This window comes from Eschrichtius robustus, chromosome 7 (genome assembly GCF_028021215.1).
Source record: "Eschrichtius robustus isolate mEscRob2 chromosome 7, mEscRob2.pri, whole genome shotgun sequence".
Lineage (NCBI taxonomy): Eukaryota > Metazoa > Chordata > Mammalia > Artiodactyla > Eschrichtiidae > Eschrichtius > Eschrichtius robustus.
Window position 1 is genome coordinate 98,380,646 of NC_090830.1, and position 26,149 is coordinate 98,406,794.

The 26,149-nt window shown below is 36.6% G+C and overlaps 1 protein-coding gene across 2 annotated transcripts in view; it reads right to left on the reverse strand.

Annotated features, from left to right (window-relative positions):
* Window positions 1-240: 240 nt before the first annotated feature.
* PRKG1 (protein kinase cGMP-dependent 1) overlaps window positions 241-26,149 on the reverse strand; it is a 1,243,975-nt gene continuing 1,218,066 nt past the window's right edge. For both annotated transcript variants that reach the window (XM_068548120.1, XM_068548119.1), the window contains exons 11-18: window positions 19,359-19,498; window positions 18,361-18,450; window positions 11,353-11,494; window positions 10,048-10,211; window positions 4,400-4,522; window positions 4,253-4,315; window positions 3,033-3,099; window positions 241-1,220 (exon numbers count right to left, since the gene is read on the reverse strand). In XM_068548120.1, coding sequence (XP_068404221.1) covers window positions 1,122-1,220; window positions 3,033-3,099; window positions 4,253-4,315; window positions 4,400-4,522; window positions 10,048-10,211; window positions 11,353-11,494; window positions 18,361-18,450; window positions 19,359-19,498 — 888 coding nt within the window. In that variant the 3' untranslated portion in view covers window positions 241-1,121. The remainder of the gene's footprint in view (window positions 1,221-3,032; window positions 3,100-4,252; window positions 4,316-4,399; window positions 4,523-10,047; window positions 10,212-11,352; window positions 11,495-18,360; window positions 18,451-19,358; window positions 19,499-26,149) is intronic.

The following is a 26,149-nucleotide window of genomic DNA, read 5'->3' on the forward strand; positions in this document are numbered from 1 at the left end:
AACCCTAGACTATGTTGTATGAGTGAAATCTGACAGAAGTTTGGTTTGATAAATTTAGTGAAAATGCTTGATTCTCTGGCTACACATGTAATGATTAGAATTTGTGTGGTCTGTTTAGACACTGACATTGACAGATGAAAGATATACATAGCACCTCTGTATAGTTTTTATTTTTTTGGATGGATCTTAATCCCTCTCCCACCCACCCCACCCCAAGGGTTTATTTTTATAAAAGGGAATATTTTAAGCCTCAGTTTGAGGGTGTGTTAGATAAATAAAAACCAATTGGCTGCTAGTCATTTATTTCCAGGACCATCTTTAAGCACACTATTTTAAAAAATATGAAATGGTTTGTGAATTGCTTTTTTTCCACTCTGTCATGCCAATTTATCAAAAAGAAACAAAGATCATGCATGTTGTGTTCTTCAGTCCTCTGTGAAAACACATATATACCTGCTATGAGAGTTCTCAGCAGAATCCATAGCAGTTGTGCTTTTATCATATCAATTTTTAAAATCTGTCAGAGAGGAAAGGTAACATTCAGTCTCGTCATCAGCACTGCTGGGAAAGAAAATCATGAAACTTCTAGCACTGGTTTGACATGAACTCTGTGACCAGCAGAGGTGTGGTCCTCTTGTGTACGGTATTTACACCAGCTTGCAGTAATAGCGTCTACACCCCTCACTTGAAGAAAGGGAAGAGTCGAGTTTTTGTACCACAGTAATCTAATCTATCGTACCCAATATATTATTTTTTGATCTTCTTGATAATTCTAGCAAGGTACTGACTCTCTTTGAAGTGTTTCTTACAGTCTTTCAAATTACAATCAGAGCAAAGCAAGATCATCGCAACAATAGGAAACATTTCTTTACTGGTGAAAGGCTTTGCTTCAGGACCACCATGTCAACTGCTATTTGTAGGTTCAAACAGAAAACATGTAAAGAGCACTATTGTCATCTAAGCAATAGGTCCAAATGCCACTGTAGTTACTGGAGTAGCATCGATCAAAGGCATCATGGTGACCCCGAGCACTCATCTTCTCTCTTTCCTTCAGGTTTGCTGGCAGCTGTGTCTCAGGAAAAGCTGTCTTCAGCAAGGCAGAGGCAGGTAAGAGAAATACATTAGAAGTCTACGTCCCATCCTGAGTTGTCGTCAGGTGGTGGTTCGTCATTGTCCTCAGGGAAACTGTCAAAATTGCTTGTGTCTGTGGGTGATGCAACCTGCAAACAAGAGAACCAACAGTGAAATTTTCTGATTTTGTTTAGGGGCATTCCAAGCTAAATTTTTAAAACGTTCTTTATTCATTCCGTATTCAATGGCTATTTTTGGAGTGTCTACCAGGAGCAGGTTTGTCCTTTGTATTGGGGGTTACAGTGGTGAATAAAAATAGACATTGCTCTTGCCCTCATAGAGTTTACACTCTAGGACAGACTGAATTGTGTGATTAAAACAAATAATTACACCTGTAGATAATTATAAACTTTGGTTAGTGCTATGAAGAAAAGATACAAGGTGTCATGCGTAAAAAAGTGATCGTGGAAAGCCTCTTTGAAAAAGTGTTAAACCTAAGAATTAATGGTTTTGATAAAGGGGGTATATATAGCACATGCAAAGGTCCTGAGGTGAGAGAGAGAGAGAGCTCCATGCTATGAAGTATCTAAAAGAGGTTAACTTGGCTACTGTATAAAAGAGGGAGGGGAGTGAAATGAGAAATAGGCAGAAGTCATCTTAGAATAAATACACAGAAATCCTTAAGTATGATAGAAAGCCATTTCTAAACTTAAGCAAAAACTCTTACAAGTTTACTGGGCAAAGTCCAATCTGCAGAGCATGAGTAAAAGCAGTAAAGAAACACACTTTAATTTCCCTTATATTCTCTAATATTTTGAACCTCATATTCTATTTTATATATAAATTTATTTCCCCCATATAATTTAACACTACTGATTGCATAAAAGGAGACCCCTGGTAAATATAAGTTAGGGTAATTTAGATTTACTATTTACCTCTTCAAGTTTCTTATATTGTTCTTGTTCTAAAAGTAAAACTTTATGAATGCAATTAGCACCTGTACTTTGCTTTGTGAATAAACATAAATATTAGCATAGAAATAAATCTTAGAAGTAGGAAAAATATTTCTATAGAAGAAGCGATCTTAAATTAGTCCCAGAAAAAGGAGGTATATAAATGAAAGGCTCAGGACTGCAAAGCAGCCCTCTCCTCCTTAGTTAAGACACATCACATTTTATTAGCTAGATATAGTATTGTATCTATAAATGCAGTCAGTTGAAATCTATTTCAGGTTAATACAGTGTAAACACTTAGTGGATTAGCAGTTTAACAAAACACCTGATGTGTTAAGAAAAGAGAATTTAAAAGAACACCATTGTGCTGAGGAGTGCTTCAAAGTACTATGGGGGCAGGGGAGGAGGAGCTCTGTGGGGCATAAGTGAAACAATATTGGCCAGGAATTGAAAGCTGTTGAAACTGGTTGCTGGACTGTTGACCACACCCAACAGGAAACCAAAGGGCAGGGAATGTTTTGATGTGGTCCATCTGGGTTGGACTCTTGGCGACAGAGCATGGTGGAGAGTAAACTGAAATCATAAACAGAAGGTAACAATAGCAGATAATCCTAACTCATACCAAGTATACTCAAGTACACACTAAATTGTTAAGAACTTATTGCATCTTGTATAGAGAGAACACAGATGTGCAGAAATTTAAAACAGTGTACATAGTTTTGGTGGTAATTCATGAATATGACTAAATAAGGTTGTGAATATATTCTTGGGCAAAGATGTATAAAGGTTTTATATTATGGGGAAAAAAAGGTTCATGATACTCTTCTGTCAATATTTAACACCGTTTTTAAGCTTGGATTTTAGAAGATGTCACTATTTTAACCTGGTATTTCTCCTATAGTTTAATCTGATCATAGGATAAAAATGTAAAAATAGCAGACCTTTGATGACTGACAAACACACACCTTCACGTGTGTCACACTAGTACAAGCTGGAAAGTCTACTTACACTTGGTATTATAGGAGGTGTCAAGGTGCCTTTTCTTAAGCCTTCCCAATTAAAGCCCTCAAACCATCTAAGAAAGGAAAAGAAGTAGATAGTTAAAGACATTTTACCTCAGCTGAAGCCTTCGCATTGCAACCTATATATGATGTCCATGACTGATGGAAAGTAGGCAAACATTTTCAATATGACAGAAACATTTTCAATTTAATTGCAGGTTTTTAAATGTTAGCTTATTAAATGGAATGCATATTTAAAAAAAAATCTAATTGTCAAAATTTTAGACACCAGTTAGAAAGCAACTCCTTTTTATTCTAGTAATTTCAGTCATAATAAATGCCATAATATGCTGGGCCCTACAGGATATTTATTTTAAGAAGGTAGAATCAGGGCATGAAGTGTCAGGCCAGAAAATTATCTTTCCATCTTTGTCACTGATTCAGTGGGCAGCCTCAGTTAATTAACCTGTTCACATCACTGTCTTGGTCTCTAAGTATCCCATTTTCTTTCTTTTTTGTTGTTGTTGTTGTTGTCTTTGAAAGGTTTCATCATTCACAAATGCCTACACCAAATTCCTGGCAGGGCTTTTAGACATTCATAGGTATTTTGGTAAACACATTCCTCTTGGTAGATATGTGAATTTCCTGTGCATGTTACAGAAACAGACTAATAGGGAAAAACCAATATGGTCTTAGTTTAGCTTCAGATACATCCAGTCAGTCAACATGGATAAGGTCTGATATTTAAGATGCTACTATAGCTCGGAAAAAAACCAGATGCTATGACAGAGAAAAAAGACTGTACTCTAACTAGGAAATGGTTGGAAAAATATATTTTAGGTTGAGTCAAGGAAATGAGGCATGATATATGGTGGAGTACTTTTGTTTGTTTTTAATATTCTGGTAGAGAATAGAATTCCAGGGTTAAAAATATATATTTCTTCTTCATGCTCAAGAGGAAAAGTGCTAGTTAGTTAGAGTCAGGAAAAACTAAATTCAGTGAATCTGTTGTTTAGAATGTCAGAGAGGGTCAGATGTGTCTAAACAAAGTCCCAGAGACACAACTCGAAAGGTCTTAAATAACAAGGCTAACTAGTCTACATGTCTCCTTGGATGTTCCCATAGACTAATTGCATCAGTTATACATAACCACTAACTTAAAAACATCAGCCTGGGAAAATACTTTCTGAACTCTCAAACCTAAAGTTACAAGGAAAGAACACTTACTTGTGCTTTTGAATGTCTTTCACTCCATTTTTCAAATTCCCTAATCTTTCTGATGGATTGTCCCTAAAAATAAAATAATAATTGTTAAGGAATCTAATTGTTTCCATATTATGATCCTTTAAAAAATAATGTGGTTGAAATGCTTACCTGCATAGTTTTTTAATTAAATTAGCAGCATTTTTGGCAATCTTCTTTGGAAATTCTATCATGTCAATCCCCCTCAATATGATGTTATAGGTTTTCATAGGATCTGGGCCTGAGAAAGGTGGGCTGCAAGAATGAGAGACATGAAAAGAGATATAACAATAAGGTTTCTTATTTAGAAAACCAAGTACTAACTCCACAAATGACAATTCTTATTTGGGGACATATGTTAATAGTGATAGTGAAATGAAACTTGATTAATGGCAAAACGGTGTGGAAATGTTTCCAAGCAAATCGTTTAGCAAAACCCATAAATGGGTCAAGTTTGTCCACTGTTCCCCTCATTTCATTTCAGTGCAGGTGACTAACCCCTCTTGCTGTCCTTAGTCATTCAGGAAACCTCTTCTACTTTTGGCCCTTTCTCACACTTATCAGCTCACTGATTGATTACACTTGGGATGAAGTCCTACATCATTAGAATGGGCTGCAAGGACATCACTGGTACGACCCCATCTCATGCCATTACCACGCTCACTCACTGGGATCCAGGCAGACCAGTCTTTCTCTGCTCCTCTGAAGTACCAAGCACTCTCCTACCTCAGGGCACTGTTTGTTTTGCCTGAAAGGTACTTCCCAGGCCTCCTGGCTAATGCCTCACTTATTGTTATGCTGCTTACTCAAAAAGGCCTGCTCTGATCACCCAAATGTAACGAATCATATAACCATTATCAACCAACAAACATAATGTAATAATCTAATCAATCTAATACTGGAATTTAAACTTTAAGTTAGATTCACCTGTTATGCTCTTATAGAACCCTTTATGCCACTTATTATACTTTGTAACTACTTCATTTTGATGAGTATTTGTTTTATGTCTGTCTTCCAGTCCCTGCTGGTATTCCCAGAGTCTGGTGGAATGCCTAACAAACAAACACATAGTAAGTGGTCAGTAAATATTTGTTGAACTAATGCTTCTACAGAACAGTGCTCTTCCTATCCTTTTCTCCCTCTTTATCCATCCTCAGTAGATAACCTAACGCAAGACATCCTCTGTTAGAAAGGATGTGATACCCAATCCCTCATAAGCCAAATCTGTTGGGTTATTTGCCTATCCATCCTTAGACTGTGGCCTTGTGCCAGGCTCAGGGAATACAGATGTGACTAAAGTCAGCTCCTTCCATCAACTTTCCCACAGTTCAGAAGGGAGGTTATGATGTGCCTTGACAGATGATTTCTTTGGAATTAATTATTCTCCTAATATAGGGTTCATTCACGTTTCTTGGGGGAAGACGTTTTCTGGATTATTTTTTGTCTATCCATAAAATAGCAGTTCAAATATTTCCTTCTGTTGAGAAAGTTGAAAACAATGAATTGCTTAAAAAGGGCTGTGATAGGATCTGCGTTAAGGTTTTGTCCCTATTTTCTGTAACAAGTACTTTCTATTTACTTTGTCAGTAACTGTCACCTGTCACGTTAAACCACTTTTTATAATGTATTAACATCCGATTCTATTTAGTATTCTTAGAATTTAAGAATTCTCTCTCTACTCTCAAGTTAACTTGCCGGTTTTTACTTACACTTTAAACATGAAGAACCACCACATCTTTGATTTTTTTGTTACCAACTTAATGTTGTTTCTAATTTATATTTTTGCGTTGATTTTTGTTCTTTCTAACATAAATAATTTCATTAAAGGTGACTTTTGTGGCTTTTGCAAGCCATGCATGTTCTGTCCAAGATATTCAGGCAATATGTGAAACATATATAAAATAGAAGAAAGTAAACACCATCCAACACCACTAAATAATTGACATTTGATGAATATAAATTTCATACATTTCTCTATGTAGATGGAGAGACACAGGATTATGATATACATGCTTTTCAAAATAAAAAAGTATTCAATTTAATTTTACTTGAAGTTAAACCTGAACAAAAAAAATGCTAAATTTCAATATGTGCTTCTTCACCAACAACATTAATTCCTAAAAGACTTCTCTTAAGAAGATTAAAAAAAAAATTTTTTTTGCCCAGAAATATACCCATGCACCTCTGGTCAATTAATCTATGACAAAGGAGGCAAGAACATACAATGGAGAAAAGATAGTCTCTTCGATAAGTGGTGCTGGGAAAACTGGACAGCTACATGTAAAAGAACGAAATTAGAACACTCCCTAACACACAAATAAACTCAAAATGGATCAAAGCCCTAAATACAAGGCTGATACTATAAAACTCCTAGAGGAAAACATAGGCAGAACAATCTTTGACATAAATCACAGCAATCATTTTGGATCCACCTCCTAAAGTAATGAAATTAAACTCAAAAGCTTTTGCAAAGGGAAACCATAAACAAAATGAAAAGACAACCCACAGAATGGGAGAAAATGCTTGCAATACTCTCTATCAAAAAAAAAAAAAAAACCCAATCAAAAAGTGGGTGGAAGACCTACACAGACATTTCTCCAAAAAAGACATACAGATGGCCAAAAAGCACATGAAAAGATGCTCAACATCACTAATTATCAGAGAAATGCAAATCAAAACTACAGTGAGGTATCACCTCCCCTGGTCAGAATGGCCATCATGAAAAAGTCTACAGACAATAAATGCTGGAGAGGGTGTGGAGAAAAAGGAACCCTCCCTGCACTGTTGGTGGGAATGTAAATTGGTGCAGCCACTATGGAGAACAGTGTGGAGGTTCCTTAGAAAACTAAAAATAGAGCTACCATATGATCCAGCAATCCCACTCCTGGGCATACACATCTGGAGAAAAACATGATACACACACCCCAATGTTCACAGCAGCACTGTTTACAATAGGCAAGACGTGGAAGCAACCTTAATGTCCATCAGTGAAGGAGTGGATAAAGAAGGTGTGGTACATATATACAGTGGAATATTACTCAGCCATAAAAAAAGAATGAAATAATGCCATCTGCAGCAACATGGATGGACCGAGAGATTATCACACTAAGTGCAGTAAGCCAGAGAAAGACAAATATCATATATCACTCATATGTGGAATCTAATTTAAAAAAAGCAAATGAACTTATTTACAAAACAGAAACAGAGTTACAGATATCAAAAACAAACTTATGGTTACCAAAGGGGAAACGTAGCAGGGAGGGATGAATACACACACACTACTATACATAAGATAGATAGACAACCAACAAGGACCTACTGTATATAGCACAGGGAACTCTACTCAATATTCTATAATAACCTATATGAGAAAAGAATCTGAAGAATAGCTATATGTATAACTGAATCACTTTGCTGTACACCTGAAACTGACACACAACACTGTAAATCAACTATACTCTAATAAATTTTAAAAAAAGAAAAAATATGTTAAACACTTTGAATTTGGAGTTTTCTTTTTCATAACGACATAATTCAATTGTAAAAAATACTTAAGATTCCTAATTGTGAATTATGAGAAATAAGTATTCCTATAGTCATTCCTACCTTCTCTCTCCCACCTTAACTTTCAAAATTGCCAAAGACTATAACATTTCCATTCTGCTTAATAACCAAATTTATTTTGATTCATCTCTCAGTTGACTTGGTCATACAGTAGTGTTTCTAAGAAAGCCCTGGGGTACACACTTTATATGTTGTCTTTAGATTTTAAGAATAACTTAATTTCGTATAAATTAGTTGAGTTGTACTCTGTCTCTCTCAGAACTACATCGTTCTTAATATTCTATCTTTTGGCATTAAAGGTGCTATAGAGAAAGTTGAGGCCAACTTGAATTCTAATCCTCACTCCCATCATCATATATGACATGCTTTTGTAGCTTAGAGACTATATGATTATTCCTTATCATTGAAGCTAGGAAATTGCACTAGGACACATGGTGGTGTTATGACTCTGTTTCCCCATGGTCACTGTTGATCAAAATGATCCACTGAGACCATCCATGACTGGTCTATGTCATGAATTTTCTATCATGTAATTGAGTATGTTTTGTATCCCACTTGTAATCGTCTCTTCATATACATAGTTGTTTCTCCTATTTCCTTGGACTTCTGTATCTTCTTTCTGTAATAATTTCTATATCCTTTTTTCTTTTTTCCTAAGGTCTATCTACTATCTCCCTGGCTGGGTTTTTAATTGCTATTGTTCTATTTTCTTTTGCTTATAATATGATTTTCGGCTCTGTACTGTTCCTGAGCTCTGCAAGTTTACTACTTTTCATCTATGAACACTTACAGACATCTGTGAAGTTACTTTTTTAAAGAGATCATGCTTTCAACAGCCGCAAAGAAATTCTAGATAACAATTTGAACCCTTCCCATGTTTCTCTGAATCAACAATTTGAACCCTTCCCATGTTTCTCTGAATCATTTCTCCTGTGGTATTTAGCTGCCTTTGCCTACGTATCTTTCATCTAAAATTAACAGAAAACACCAACGAGGTTTATTAATTTGAAGTCAACATAAGAGTTTCAAGAGTAATGGTGTAAAACGTCCACAAGTGAAATAAAAACCACCACGTAACTGTTCCTGGCAATAGTAGTAGGTGTTAGCATCAATGGAGTGCTTCCTATGTCCTAGACTTTCTCAGTGCTTAATAGATTCACTGAATCCTCACAAATAACCGTAAGACTAAAAGTCCCATCTTCCTCTCATTTTCACTGTAGCTACTAAGTTCTCTTAAGTAATTCTTTCACATTCCACTGCATGCTTCTTCTTAGATCTGAATTATTGGAATTATCTTCAAACTAGCCTCCCCATCCCTCTTCCAGTTTGCTCTACCCATTATTGCCAGCTTGTTTTCCCTTAAATACCACAACACATGTCACTCCTTTATCAGAAAATCCTCCATGAGTCCCTCTCTGGATGGAGTTCAAACAAACACTGAGGTACAGCAATCATGATTCTTGAAAGATGACTCTTTTGGCTCTCCCATCATTTCTTAACATGAACCTTTTTCATGTCTTTGCCCACTACTCCCCCTCTATTTAAGCCATGCCTTTCTGCCTGGAGTGAACTTTACTCTGCTCTCTATATTCTTCCTGCAAGGCCCAGCTAGTCCTACGTTCTTCAAAAGCCTCCCTGGACAAATTTAACCTTCTTCTGAACTCTTCAGTTTATAATGACCCTCTTAATTATTGTCCTGAGCACAGGGCTTGGTGGCGTATTTGTTCCTCTTTTCCTTGAGTTTATAGTCCGTTTTATACCTGGTCGTATCCACAGTACCTTTTTTAGCTGTTGATGACTACAATATTATTACACAACAGATCTGCAAAGCATTTACATTTCATTTAGATATAACAATTGCTAACAGGTTCTCTTATCTCTATAAATAGTTGACTCTATATTTTTATATGACTTTCATCTTCCTTGCTGGCTAAATGACTAGGCTCAGAGATCTCAGAGAAAGACACTAGACGATTCCACATTCACATATGTATAAATAATGAGAGTTGAGAGTTGATGTTGAGTTTGTTCCCCTCATCTGACCCATTTTAGTTTTTACTTTATGAATTCCTTGTTATCTGCATAACTAATTAAAAACTGTGCTAACAAGATCTGGTGAAAGTACTTTAAGATGGTCTCATCAGAGTGACAAAGACAGGAGTGTGTAGCTGTTTGCTGGTCTACTTTTATCAGCAGTTCTCTATCAATGTCCATACCTGCCAGTCAGAAGTTCATACATTAGGATTCCCAGTGACCAATAGTCGGCTGAAATGTCATGGCCTTTGTTCAGGATGATCTCTGGGGCTACATACTCTGGAGTCCCACAAAAAGTCCATGTTTTCTTTCCAAAGCCTATTTTCTTTGCGAAGCCAAAATCAACCTTACAAAGAGAGAAAAAACAAGATATTCCAAGCCACTTTTGATTAAGCTTAAAAGCAAAAAGTTACTTTGTTGAAGTATGCTGATGATAATACTAAAATAAAAACAGATTCGAACTATTGTAGTCCTGTCTTCTAAAAGAAGTCCTCTGTATATTTCAAACAAACAAAGCCTCCCTGCTCAAGCTCAGTTTCAAAAGGAAAAGTTGAAACCTTAACATAGGATAAAATCCACATCACCGAAAATAAAGGCAAACTTTTCTTTATGGAAATACTTTCCATTTTTCCTTCTTTTATGCCAGTGGAGGTTGGGGTATAAACAAATAATTTCTCCTTTACTCAGGCATATTTTCCAGATATCTGCTGGACTTAATGAAGTTGACAATTCATTTAGTTTTAATTGAGAAGCCATTTTTATTGTTGAAGGAGCTGAGTTACAAAACTATGGGACCAATAACTCTGTCCTTGGAGAACACAGAGATAAAATTAAAACGTATTCTTCATTTTCCTAGAAAACTTTTGAAGCAGGAGCCTCAAATGCAGAAAACCATTTTTTTTTTTCTAAAACAACTGGTTGAGAATACAAATAATTAACTACCATTGATGTGATTTCTTTGAAAATCATAGGTTGAATAAAAATTCCCAAAATTTAAAAAACACAATCAGGCACTGAAAGATCCAAAGTCTACAAAAGTTACACATTTTAAAATAAGAGAACTTCCCTTCTACCGTAAATCTTTAGAGCTCTTGGCCAATTTTATTATTACTGATATTATTACTAACATGGCCTGGATAAGATTGCCAGCAAGCGCATTTTTTTTCCATTAGCATTACAGTATTCTTAAATCTAAGATAATGATGCATGGTTCTCCACATATGACCTATTCCCTTTGGATGGCAGAAAGCCAGCTAGACATAGGACTTCTACAAAGCGTTTCTGGGTCTACGAACACATGCGAGCAAGCGCGAGCCTATTTAAGCATGTTTTGCCAGCATATTATTAATTCAAACCTAGCCAATCTAATTTCTCATAACCTTTACATAACTTGAAAGAATAGTTGGTTGAAAACAGTAACGCTACAGCCTGTTCATTAGCCAGTATTTTAAAGTGCAGGGCAGAAACCATGTGTGAAACACACTGACCAATTTGGCGTAACCTCGGTGGTCTAGGATGAGATTTTCTGGCTTGAGGTCCCTGTAAATGATTCCTTTGGAATGCAGATAGGCAAAAGCTTCTACCACACATGCTGTGTAAAATCTGGTTGTAGAATCTTCAAATGAACCTCTGAGACACAGAAAATGGAATAAAAAGTAGGAAAGAAATTAGTTTGTCTAATAAGGGTCAGTTTCTCATGTCACTATATTCCTACGCCAGAATGTGACCCCAGAGACCAGTGTCTTACTGGCCAAATGTCATAGGGCTACCTTTGCATACTGGGTTTTTAAAAGCATCTGAGGGTTAAGTCAAGGAATTCTTTGCCCTTATGAGTAGGATGGTTAAATCTAACTTCCTGAATACACTGAAGAGGAGGTCAACCACATACCACGTTTCATGTACTTCGTGGATTCCTCACAACAGCCCACTCCAATCTTAAAAGGCACAGTTACAGAGGTGGGCAGAAGAGAGGCAAATCCTATTTTAGACCTCGTCTACGAAGGGGTGTTTTTTAAAGAAGGGTTTGTGAGTTTAGTCATATTTATTCTTAGTTTGGTTTTTGAATCTTTCTAAATAATAGAGATGTGGCTCATGAGAGTGTGAATAAAAGTTAATGTTTTCAAAGAACCACTTTGGAAATGAGTTACAATGCTACTGATAACAGTCAGATCGCAATCTAAGTATTCTGTCTGAAACTTCTGTCAGCAAGACAAATAATATCTATTTCCTATGCTACTGCCTTCTTATTAGAAGGAAAAGATGGAGCTAAAAGATAATAAGAAGGAAAAAGGTAATTGGAAGGGAATGTTTATTAAACTTGATTATGATGTTTAGCAAGAAAGCTCTTTGTCTCTGTCTCTCTGTACGTGTATGTGTGTTTATTTAATGAAATAACAGTAAAGGAAAAAAACCTTGGCATCTAAGGTTGACTCCTTGGTTCTAGGGCAGAACCTTTATACTTTACTTGTTTTTTTCCCCCCCATGGAAGCCCTTAGAAAGATAAACTACTTTTTTTCCCCCCTCTTCTTTCCCAAGTAGTAGTAAATGCAATTAAATAATTTTGTGAAAATTCAAGAACATTAGTGCGAACATCAGCTCTTGAGTTGGCTAAGATGTAACAGGACAGCAAGCACTCAGGTGGTTTTGGGGAACATGCAGCAAAGCAGAGGCCCAGAACTTGCTTTCAGGAGAGTCACTGATACCAGTTTGCATCTTGCTCACATTTGCTTCTTTTTCAATATTGAGAAATAAATTCTAACAAACCGAAAAGTAGGATACGGCTGCTATCTTGCAAAATTTATCAGTGAATCTAAGGCTAAAGCAGCCATCTTTCAGGTCATGTTTTAGAAATAGGCAGTGTCTTCCAGAAAGGTATAGTCTTCATTTTAACTACTAATGTCCCCTGAGTTGTCACTGAAATAATTAGCTCTTCCCAAAGGGAATATCCTTCTTTTGAAATACAATTCAGGGCATGATGATATCTACTCCTCTAGATACTAGAATCTTGACTATAATCACTAAGTTTCTAGTATCGCTCTTCAACAATATCTGGATGGAACACAATTGTGAATTTATAAGGACAAGAAAAAGTTTGAGAAGAATTGCATCTATATTAGGAAATGAATGGTAGACATTATGCTGCAATTGTTTTCTGACTTGGAGCTATCTTTGCAGAACCAACACTATATAATCCTGTGTATTGGGAAAGGGATTAGAATAGTTCCTTAAAGGTCCTTTCATCTTTGTCCTTAATTAAGTATGTTTGTCTATCAAGAGCAGCATATTTCTTTGAGAGATCATTTGCCTGAAATAGTAAGCATCCACGTGTAGATAATTAATGAGCAACTTTATACTGAGTGCTGTATATGACTTCAATCCCTTCTCAATGGAGAGCACTGAAAAGCAAAACAATCTAAACAAAACAGTACATGGAATAGAGCTTTGTTTTTTTTCACATTACATGCCTTGTTTTAATATGAAAATTGATTACTTCCTTGTATCAGGACTGTCTAATTGCAATATGGGTGGGCCTTTTCAAAAGCCTACAGTTCTTGCTTCCTGTTAGAAGAAGAGTTATTTCTGCATTTGTGGTGCTGGGCAACAGATCTGTTTCCCTTAATATTCAGTTGTTAATAAAATGGAACCAAATGGACAAATGCATTGTTTCTGTAAAGAGAGTACGCACTTAATGAGAGATCCATTTCTCATGACATCTCTGAATGGTATTCATATTTATATTCTGAACAAGCTGATCATTAGCAGAAAGACGAAAAAAATCCTAATACAAACGCAAATTCATCAGAGGAGGCAGTAGGTTACGAATGTGGACTCTGAATGAAGCAAAATCCTGGGCTCAAATCTGGCCTCCACTTACTGTTTAATCTTGAGTAACTAACTGTACCTCTCCAGGTCTTAGCGTTGTCATGTGCAAAATGAGGCTAATAACAGAAACTCTCTCTTTGGGTTGTTGTGAGGATACAAAGAATTTGGGGCGTGTATTAGAATAAGTGCCTGGCACACATCTGGTACTAAGTAGTAGCCATTATTATTGAGCACCAGAAAACTCTTCTTTAGTGCCTCCAGTGTCTTAATCTAGGAAAAGTGACTGATATAGGACAGTATTTTGGGGATGGGAGTTTGCAACTCTATCACTATTACTGAAATATTGGATTGGCCAAAAAGTTCGTTCGGGTTTTTCCGTAAGCTGTTACCTGAACGAACTTTTGGGCCAACCCAATATTTGCTGCTTCTCACTGCAAAGGCTAATTGCAGTGAGTCAGCTCTGAAGCGTTTTCTGCTAATCTCTGTTCTTTTCACTTTCTCCATGCTTCTCACAAGTGTACAGGTGAAAATTATCCTTATATTGCTTACCAATCAAAACCCTCCTTTTTTCATCATGAAGGGAACTGACCATAAACATCCATCACTGGGTCTTCAGTTCTTGAGAGCTTGTTTCTGAGCCATTTTGGAATTTGGAGGGCTCTAGAAAGCTGGTTTCCAGCCCTTCCACAGATCTGTATTGAGTATCTCCCATATATAAATATATTTGTAATTGATTTTAAAAATTAAATAAAAAATTTGTCTCAAATCTGTTTGTGTTATGTGACAAATCAACACAATATATGCACACAAAATGTTTACCAGCAACACAGTTTCATCACTAAATATTTGATGTAGGTAATTTGTGACTTTTAAAATACCCTTTTGGAAAGCAGTCAAAAAACATAGCATTAGGATGATTCACAATGAAAAATTACTATTAGAATTGGAAATGACAATGTAAATTTGATTTAAAACAAGAATGAAAGCTTGTTTTATCAACAGTTAAAGTTGCTTAAAGAAAGAAATCGTTCCCCTATATAGCTCTTTGAAATAATAAATTATGCCTTGACAGTTGTGTCATTTCAATTAACAAGTAAGGGATAGGTCCTTATATCCTCTTTGGGAGTGAGTAGGTGTTTTATCTTAGCTAGATGGCAGTAGATAACAACAATTTGCTTCAGGGGATTTGAGGGTTATGTATACTTATTGATATACTCAAATTAAAATGTAATCACAGTGTTTTGTCATAACCAAGTCCTGAAATGGCAGAATGTAACAAAGACAAAGCATCTCTCACGGAAAGACAAGTTCCCTCTTTTCATTGACTAGTGACAACAGTCATTAGTGAGCATGCTACAGGTTTATTGCCAATTGTTAGACTCATTTCCTTAAAGTACTTTCAACCAAATTAAGAAATGACACAGATTCCACCTAATGGGTCATCTAAGATGGAATTTAAGTAATCACCTCCCATAAAATAGCTGGAATAAAGGAGAATGTATATAGAAAGTCACTTGCTGGCTTATAAAACACATCCAGGAAGACTCAAGACCAGAAGTGAGATGTGATAATTATGGTTTCTTATGTAATTGTTTAATACATTCTGTAGGAAAAATTAACATACACTTTAAAAAACTCAAATTAAGTAAATGATATTAGAATATGTATTAAATACTAATATTAATATGTAATATATACTAATAACCTCTCTTTCTATATATATATCAACCACTTACATTTTTAAGAAAGTTGTGGTTGACAATTCTGTAACTGTTACAGAGGAGAGGTGAATAAAAATATAGTTTGTACCAATCTATTCCAAATAATGCAACAGAATTTGTGGAAAAAAGTCACAAACTAGAAGATAAAACATGACAGCTAATAAAGGACAAACCAGGGAAATTGCAACAATTAACATTTCAGTGCTGTAATTCCTATTTCAAAGACTAAAAAAAAATTTAATAGTCCTCAAAATCTGTTTGTATATATGGTATCATTTTAATTCCTACTTCTTGACAACAAATAAAAAACTGCTCTGTGTTCTTTTTCTATGCTGATGAGAAGAAAGAGAGTGAGCGGCAGGAAATGGTCAGCTCAGCTGCTAGGTGAAGGAAGAAGGCTGTCATTGCTATAGGAGACTTCCTGCGCTAAATCCCTGAGGCTCAGAGGTCACACAAGCCTTTCTTCAGATTAACCTTACCACCAATACATTTCCTTTATGCTCTCAGAATAGCTTCTCCCTTACTACTACTTACTGGGACCGGAGAGGAAAATTAAAGGAACTGAACAAAAAGGTTTATTTTGACTAAGGATACTTTTATATACACTGTGACAAATAGCATAATTAATTTCCTTTTTCTCTTGGCATTTTTTTGGTTCTAACAGTTAATCTTTAGGATTTTTCAGCCCCAGTTTAAACAAGCAATGAGAAAGCTAGTCTGTGACAGTGTTAATTGGAGCCTGGATGTCCAAAACTATGCTTTTCCTTTAGCAATTTCTTAAGTAGGAAAAATAAAAGTCTCTTGGAATAAAAGCAGTAAGGCTACATACATATTGAATATCTAAAAAAGAAAGTTGGCAGAGGACAATGAATCCAAGATGATTTTATATATGATAGCTTCATTGCTTTTAATGTCGAGGCTTCAGCCCCTCTGAATCTTTAGGAAGGATCAGGTAGCTGCTGTTTCTCTGGATCATGCCTCCTTAATGAATATTTAGTACACTGGGGGGACTCAGCAACTGTGTACCCCAAACCCAAGGATGATAAAAGGGAAGACAAAAGCAAGGGTCAGTAAGCAGTCTGGTGGAGGTAGAGAAAGGACCATCACTGATCTTCTCCCTCCATCCACTCCTCCCAAGACAAGCTGCTTCTTGATAGCATTCGTTTGTCAGCATACCCTGACAAATCCAAATACATCTCACTTGTAAGCCTTGGCTAGCATTTATGTACCCCAAAAATGCAAAATCAAGTTAAATAAGGAGAAATATGAAATAGTTTTCTTGCAAAAAATAAGTTGAATATTGATGTCTATGCATGTTTGAGTGGACTTTAGGTTAACTTTTATTATTATTTTTAAAATTATTTTAAAAAATTTTTATTGTTGTTGGTGTCTTTGTTAAAGAAGTTAATAGAAGTTTAAAATCGCTGTTCCTTTCCCTAAGTGGCTTATTATTGCTTTAATGTTTACTTCTACCCGTAAATCTCCTATTCTAATTAGAACAAAGTAGGGAAGAGATTTCAAATAAATCAGTGTATTGGAAGGTCAGGTCAAAAATAATATAGTAGAAGCACATTAGGATAAACCAGATATTAACTCACAAATCAGAATATTAACTTTCTGCTACATCCTGTAAGTTATGATGCATGGGACCACAACTGTTTTATTTATCATTTTATCCCCGGCCTCTATCACAATGCCTGGCATATAATCTGTACCCAAAAATTAATTAACAGTAATATAGTAATACACTATGATATAATAGCTCAGTACAGATGTTAACCCTGTCCCCTAGTGCCAAAATGATACATTCCCTTATAGGCATATTTACCTTGAATTTAAGAAAAAAAACATTAATGTAATAGGACACAATAAGGTAAAAAGAAACCCATTTGTCATATACAAGTAAGGCAATGGGAATAAAAGACCTGAAAGGGCAATGGGTACAAAGATATGAAGGTACCATAAGGATACAATTAGGAATGAGACTTCAAAGCAATAGTTTATAAAGAACTAGTTGTTCTATTCTGGGATATCTACAAAATAATAAACTGTCAAAAAATAACATGGCTTTCTGGGGACATTAGGGCTGTCTATAGCTGAGTCTGAAAGATGTTACCTGATGAAGGAGAGTCTGTGGGGTGAGATTGTAACAAATAAAGAAAAGAAAAAGATGTCTAAAGGTGAATATTCAAAGGAACGAAGATGCCTTTTGAATGTTATTAGGTCATTCACAGAAAATTGTAGTTTTTTTTTAAGTAAACATTTAGGGTTGGTAGAATATTTTTTTTAAAAAGATAGTTTGCTATATACATAAATAGGAAATAGAAAATTAATTTTGAATAATTAAAAAAAAACAAATAAGCTCTAAAGAGAGCAACTTTACTTGACCTGAAAGGGCAAAGAGGAGTATAAGTGGGTTCCTTTTCTTCCCAAGACCAGGTAAGTCCTTAAAGGGATGGTTGGAAACTTCTGTTAATTTTGAAACCAAAGAACAATGTAAAGGTAGAGGGAAAAGTTACTTTGGAAAAAATTCCCAGTGTTAGGAAAGATAGCCCATCTGGAGAATGAGTGGACCAATCCAACTGACAGTTAATCTAGATTGCAACTATAAAATAACTTTCTCTTCACTGTTAACAGCAATGAAGTGAATTCTAGGTATATAGTTGTCTGATTGTGATATTCAAGTTAAACTAAAGCCTCTGCATGTACTTTGACGGGTACCATTTTTATGGTGGACTAATCCTATACCATTGGTTACAAATCTGAAACAGAGTGAGTTTCCTATTTACAGTAAGTCACATGTATATAGTGGGTTGTGACCCATATTTACATTTTGAAATACAAGCATATGTAAATATGACTTTTATACTTTATAAAAATTGACTCTTCTTACAAACCATCACAATCAACTGCATTTTCAAAGACATGATAGAAATTTCTTAAAACTCTTACCGATCCCTGAGAATGGTCCAGAGCTCTCCACCTAGGCAAGCTTCCATCAACATATACAAATATTTGCTGTCCTTAAATGTTCTGTATAATCTGTGAATTGCAAACAAGAAAACAAAGATTATAAACGTTACTGTCTTTTAAAAGCATGTAAATGTTTTCAGTGCCCGGATTACAGTCTTACTCTTGATTTACCAAGCTTGAAATTTTATTAAAAGAATGAGAAAGATCTAAATTCACAAAGAGGAAAAAGGAAGCGATGGCTCATGACTAAGATTTTCACACTGTAGGGGGTAGTCTCTCCTTTGAAATGGATTAATCCAAATGATTATGGACCAAGAGGGCTTCCTGGGGTTCCTCTAATTCCAATTTGGCTAACGTTTCAAGTGTGGCCTCTTGAGCAATATTTAGTGGTCATAAACATGCAGTGTGCATGGATATTCAGTAGATGACACTTCAAAATATAGATGTGTATGACATTTGTGCACTGTTCACTTAAATTCATGTGATACCCTGTTTTCATCAAGTGCCACTGGCAAATTAACTAGAAAAGCTTCTGAGTATTAAAAAAAATACCAACTCATTATTGTCTTATCAGTGCTCTCAAAATACTGAGATGGGATAGTCATTTCATTTTTTAACAACTTCAAAAAATATTCAAATAAAGAATATTCAAGGTAAAATAGTTTGATTTTTGGTATTTTGTCTTTCACACACCAGAGGTCTATGCAGAGTTCTTGGAATAACAGGATAAAAATGGAACATTAAGAACTCTGATATCTCCTTTGGGAAAAACATGTTCTTTTCACAGCATCTGATTCTCATTAAAAAAAAAAAAAAAAAAATCAAAATTTTAGTGTTTTTTTATTTAGTAAAAACTTTAAAAAAATCAGATTAAAAAATATGTTTCTTTGTGTGAATCAAATGTGTAACAGTGAGCGCAAATGTGGTTGCTTTTCCACTTGGAGTTGGGGACTTGAGCCCTGGGGCAGGGTCTTTACCTTACTATGAAATCAGAATGAGCCCCCTGCATGATCTGCTTCTCCGAGCGGATGTGCTCCTGCTGTCTCGTATCCACGATGTGGCGTTTCTTGAGAATTTTCATTGCAAAGGTTTTGGATTCTTCACTTTTCAATTGGACCTTAAAGAAAGCCAGAAGGGAGGGAGTGAGAAAAAAAAAAAAAAACCCACAGAGTTAATATAACAGAATGCATTCTTAGCCCCAAATTAACAGGTGCATGGAGCACTGAAATGACACCCCAAACACCACCTGTATCACAGTAAAGCCTTGCTGGAGCTGGGTTTGAAATCCAGGGCTCACAGCTATTGCCCAATCTCATTCCACTGGAACTGATGCATTTTCACTAACTGGATTGCCAATTAGTTTTGTGCCCACTGGGATTAGAAGAGGGAAAGTGTATTTGATTCTCATTGTATTATTTCATTTCATTTCAGATAATGTGTTTGAGTATACTTTACAGTTTTTCTCCTTCAATCAGAAAAATAAAAATAAAAACGAATTCCTTCTCCAGTTTTACTTCGACTGTGGAAAAAGTAGGACCATACGGTCCTACACGCTTTTCCTCTTTTTAGTCCTAATCCACAAACATTTCTAGAGTTATTTAATTCAGTGATAGACCCTTGTCTCTGCTGAGACTGAACATTTATGTACTGTTATTTCTTCTTTTTATCTCACAGTCTTTCCCTTCCTTCCAGTTTAAAAAAAAAAAAAGATAGTAACAAGATTTCTTTTTAAAGACTTTGGAAACTACCTTTCTTTTCCTCTCAAATAGGCATGATGGCTTTAATCCTGTCTGACCTCAGATAGGCATGATGGCTTTAATCCTGTCTGACCTTAAACCTTACTCCTTAGTTATACTAACTGGGAGACCTAAGCTGAGCCTTGAGGTCCCCAATGCTTCCAAGCCTCTGTCGCAGCCCCACATGGCTCTCGGTGGCTCTGGAGAGAGCTTGGGTCCTCCAGATGCCATTCCTCAGACAGGCTGCTGGTCTGTGTTCACTGTTGTACACAATATTTCAACAAGGTGACTTGCAAGGAAAAGAAGAGAGATAACTGAGCTAATCACTTAATGGCAATATAAAAGCATTACCACTGAGTGTTCTCAAACCACAGAATTCTCAAGATAACACCAAACAGCCCATGTTTTTCTGAACTAATGAAAGCCTTGGAGAAATAACATGATAAGCTGTTTCTGCTTTTCAGCTGAAGTGTGGCTGTCCCCTCTTTAGTTGTGAATTGTTTACTGCTTTAGCTGCAGGGATAGTGATGGTCTGAAGTGTCTTGCTCATGTACACATGGACAGACTGAATTCCACTGAGAGAAGATTAATGTGGCAAGCTCTTTAGAAGAAAACACGAGGACACTTCAAATAAATAGGCCTCAGTTTGCTGCCAGCATTTGAGAATCTATATGACAGGTTAGAGGGGAAAATGGATATTTGAAAATGCCTTAAACAGCTAAAGGCCCTCTACTCCATTTGTGAAACTCTTTGAGATGACAGATTAGTGTGATACAAATGAATTCAGTTATAGTTCATAATAAAATACAAAAATGTGAAAACCCACTTCTAAAAGAAATCTGGATAAGAAAGATGACATGAAAAATGAGCTGTGTCAGAGCACTAACACCCAGAGGAGAAGAAATCAGATCATATTCCCTCTTTAGAGTCTTACCCAGGTAAATGGCTGAAAAGTAGATCACACACCGAATGTACAAATTATTCTCTTTAGAGATGGTAACACACATTTTAACTTGTGCACAGGTTAGGAGGAAAGAACCCTGGCTTTAGGGTAACAGGTCTGGACTTAAATCCTGACTCCACTTAAGGCCTCTCTCAGTCCTCTTAGGCAGTTGAGTAACTGCTCTGAGGCCCAGTTCTTGCTGAGGATAACACCACCTACTGTATGGAGTTATTGGGACCTTAAATGAGAAAGTGCCACCGCATGGGCATTCAGTGATGGTCTCTCTACATGTACCTTGGGTAGATCAAATGTTATCTTTAAAACAAAGCCAGATCATGTCACTTCTCTGTTCAAAACACTGCAGTGGCTTCCCATCTCACTCATGGTAAAGACAAAGCTGTCACACAGTCCGACAAGGCCCTACATTATCTGAACCCCCATTCCCTGTAAGCCTCACTTCCTCCTTGCTCACTGTGCTCAGGTCACACTGGCCATCTTGCTGCTCCTTGAGTATAAGAGCAAGCTCTTGCTTCAGGCCATTTGCACATGCTATTCTTCTGCCTGAATATTCTCTCACAGTTATCCTCAGGGCTTGCCCTCTCAGTTCCCTAAATTCTCTGCTCAAATGTTTCCTAATCAGAAAGTCTCTCCTCACACCAGTCTACATAAAAGAGTAATCACCTACTTCTCCCTTCCTTTTTTAAGTGTTCTCTATAGCTCTTATCACAAGCTAATGCACCAAATATTTATCCTGATTACTTGTTGAGTATCTGTCTCTTTTCACCAGTCTGTAAGCAACCCAAGACTGGGGACTTTTTTGTCCACTGTGCCTGACAAAGGATAAATGCTCATTAAATATTTGTTGACTAAATGAATCAAAGAAAGAATGACATAAGCCATGATGACTTATCACTGGCAAAGCCACAAAGAGAGCTGGTATCTCAGCTCCATACTGTGTATCTCTGAGGTTAACAGGATAAAAACAAGGGAAGCTATAAATGACAAGTATGTAGCATTTGCTCTTTTTCTTCTTTCCAAAACTGCCACTATTCATAAAAAAGGAAGAAAAGATTTCTAAATGCTGATGCTTCACAGGAAATATACATGCCAAATATCTATGTGATACAGCTCTGAATTTTCAGTTGTTATATTTACAAGATGTTTTCTTAACCTTGCTTTTCCTTGAATGACTAAAATGTGATATTATTCCCAAAAAGCCTACTATATTAATAACATCATCTCTAGGATAATGTCAGCTGGGTCTTGGGGACAGTTATCCATCTACATTTAAATACAAAATAAATTTATGAAGAGACAAAAAGAAATGTGTTCACTGATATGTTAACAATGGTTTTCTCTTAGGGAGATTTTTAGTTGATTTAGCTCTTTTTAACTTTTTTGAATTGCTCAATTTTTGTACAATTAGCATATCTCACTTTTATGGTAAGTAAAAATAATGACTCTGGTCATGGAAAAAAAATTTTTAAGTCTCTTTTAAATCAGAATAGCTATTTATTATTGTCTGACTCTCTCAAAGGATTCTGGTTCAGTGGAAACCACTCTATTAGAATTCCATGTATGCAAAGACCTTGAGAAGTTCTGTATAGGATAGCAACCTATTCAAGTTTGGGCTGAGCCACACTTTTCATCTCCTTAAAGTACGTGCCATAATTTTTTCTTTCAATATAAACTCTCAGTGTAAGTTACAGCAATTTGTATTTCGAGAGCCTAAGCTGTTATGCTTTATTATGAAAGTGTTTTCACAAAACTAATCCATGAAAAATTTTAAGGTGAAATTTAGTTTGCTTTTTATTTGTCCTATTGCTCAAATTAATTATACCAAGTCCACTTGTGCCAATTTGAGATGATGATGATTTAGTAGCAGGTCAGCTAGAGATATGACATAAATGTTGAGTGTGAACAGAGGAAGGCAAAGGAAGAGGAAAGGAATACATTTCTTCTTCTTGCTCAGGAATCCTTCCCAGCCTGGTTGGTTTAGGCATGATTCCCAGGTTTGTCTTTGCAGACAATCCTAACCCCATCTAGATGTACAGGCTAATGCACTGGTTGAGAATGTGAGCTTTGAAATTTGACTACCTTTGTTTAAATCTCAACCTTTTCTTTTTGATTGTGATCTTGGACAAATTTCTGAAGCTCTGTCTTTGTTTCCTCATCTGTAATATGTGGATAATTCTCTTAGGTTACCTGTGAACATGAAATAAAAGGGCCTATATATCAAACACAGCGTCTGGAACAGAGAACACATTCAGTTAGTTGCCTTTATTCTTTTGTGCTTCTTAGTTTAATGGTCTCTTCAGGCCAAAGCAATTTTCTCAAAATATAATCCACCACAGGATGAATGCCACTTTGTACCCATTCCTATTCCCACCCCATCCACTTCAGTTCTACCAAGGGAATAGTAGAGGTTTGAGAAGCTACATCTAAAAGATTGCTGGCCCTTGTACCATACTGGTTTCACTCTCAAGACTTCTAGAAAGGAGACATGAATGAGAAAATGCTAATACTCAATATATTTCTTCTATTTTTTGTAAGTAATGCTATGTGCTATATCAGAAATTAAAATTGGAAAAAGTTTCATTTACAGTAAAACGTTGCTTCAGTGTGAATCACTGTGTTGCCATTTGAAGGAGTGTATCCTTGAGCAAAGTGAATCTTAATATGGGAATTTTTGACAAAGATTTTGACATGTTCTTAACTATCAGGTTCTAGCTGGTGCCCAGATAATACTGACCTGAAGGTGAGAGGCAATGCCACCAGCATTTTGAAGAGCTTTGAAGACACAATTGCTGGCTGTATTTAAATACATGCTTTCTTTTATCTGGGGCAGGCACTTGCTTTATAAAGGCTGGTCTCCTGTTGGACCTAATTCTTTGCTCTTGCGAGGAAGGAGGGTTATGATCAGAGCAAGGTTAAAACTAGCTCAGTGCCAATGACTCGGAGCTGGTCCTTAGAATCTGTTTGTCCATTCGTCTATTTAACTTTTTATTAACAGTTCATAGTTTATTTTGCACTGCAGATATCTTTTCATTATTTTGGAAGAAAACAGATTTCTGAACTATACTGTAATTAAAATGATTTATTAAATATAAGGTTTGAACTGTCAATATCACTTGGCCTATTATTATGCAAAATTCCTTTATAAAGTAGTTCAAATTACAGTTCCATGCACGACAGGAAAGGGTGACTCACTTAGGTAAGCTAATACTATAGAACAAAGATGATGAAGTGAGCTTAGAAAAGCTTATACAGGGGGAGGTGGCCAAGATGGCAGAGTAGGAAGACCCTGAACTCACATCCTCTAACAGACACACCAAAATTACAACTACTTACAGAGGTACCATCTATGAGAATGACCTGAAGGCTAGCAGAAAAGATTTTCTACAACTAAAGACATAAAGAAGGAACTACCATGAGATGGGAAGGAGGGACAGAAACGCAATATTGTCAGGACCCACACCCTTAGGTCAGCAACTCACAAATAGGAGGAATATTACAATCATAGAAGTCCTCTCCAAGGAGTGAGGGGTCCAAGTCCCATATTGGACTCCCTGGCCTGTGGGTCCTACACCTGCAGTATGAGCCCCTATAACGTCTGGCTTTGAAAACCAGTGAGGTTTGTGTTTGGGAGAGCAGGAGGGCTTTAGGAAACAGAGACTTCACTCTTAAAGGGCGTGCACAAAATCTCACACACTCCAAGTCCCAGTAGTTCGAAAGGACCCTGGATCAGACCCACTTTCTAATCTTAGAGAGCTTCTGGAGAGGCAAGGGGCAAGTAGGAGCACCCTTGGTGATGAAGACACTGGCAGCAGCCATTTTAGGGGGCTCGTTCTACCATGTGGACACAGGCGCTGGCAAGTGCGACTTTGGAATCCTCTCTCTATCCTGTTAGTGCTGGGTACTCGGCACCAGCCCCAGGCTGGCACCTGCCCCAAGATGCACTCTGCCTCTCTGGCCCAGGTCATGCATACTGCTGTGTGGGGACTCAGCCCCACCACCAGTGGACTAGCACCAACTATGCAGGAAGCCTACCCTCCAGTGGGGCCTGCAACCACTGCATGACGTATAGCCTTGGAGCCAACTGGCCTCGGTGGGGCAAGCCTGCTTACCAGCGCACCCACTCTAGTCAGCCCTACAACAACAGGAGTGTGCAAGTGGCCCACAGAGGGGCCTCTCCTAGAGCATACGGCTCTGCTAACCAGAGGGGAGTGTACTGCTGGGACACATAGGCTATCTCCCACATAAGGACACTTCTCCAAGATCAGAAAATATAATTAACATACCTAATACACAGAAATAAAACCAGAGACTTAGGCAAAATAAGGAGAAAGAGGGATATGTTCTGAACAAAGCAACAAGACAAAACCTAAGAAAAAGAACTAAATGAAGTGCAGATAAGCACTCTACCCAGTAAAGAGTTCAAGATAATGATCATAAAAATGCCCACTGAACTTGGGAGAAGAATGGATAAACACAGAATTTCAACAAAGAGTTAGAAGATATAAAGAGAACCAAACAGAGCTGAAGAACACATTAAGTGAAATGAAAAATACACTAGAAGGAATCAAAGGTAGATTAGATGATACAGAGGAATGGATAAGTGATCTAAAAGACAGAGTAGTGGAAATCACCCAAGCTGAACAGAAAAATGAAAAAAAAGGATTAAAAAAAATAAGGATAGTTTGAGGCCTCTGAGACAACATTGAGTGTACTAACATTCACATTATAGGAGTCCCAAAAGCAGAAGAGAGGAAGGGACAGAGAACTTACCTGAAGAGATAATAGTCAAAAATATCCCCAACTTAGGGAAGGACACACATCCAGGTTCAGAAAGCACAGAGTCCCAAACAAGATCCACCCAGAGAGGTCCACACCAAGACACATTATAATTAAAATGGCAAAAACTAAAGATAAAGAGAGAATCTTAAAAGCATCAAGAAAAAAGAAAATAGTTATGTACAAGAGAAATCCCATAGGGTATCAGCTGACTTTTGAGCAGAAACTTTGCAGTCCAAAAGGGAGTGGCACAATATACTTAAAGTGATGAAAGGAAAAAAACCTACAACCATGA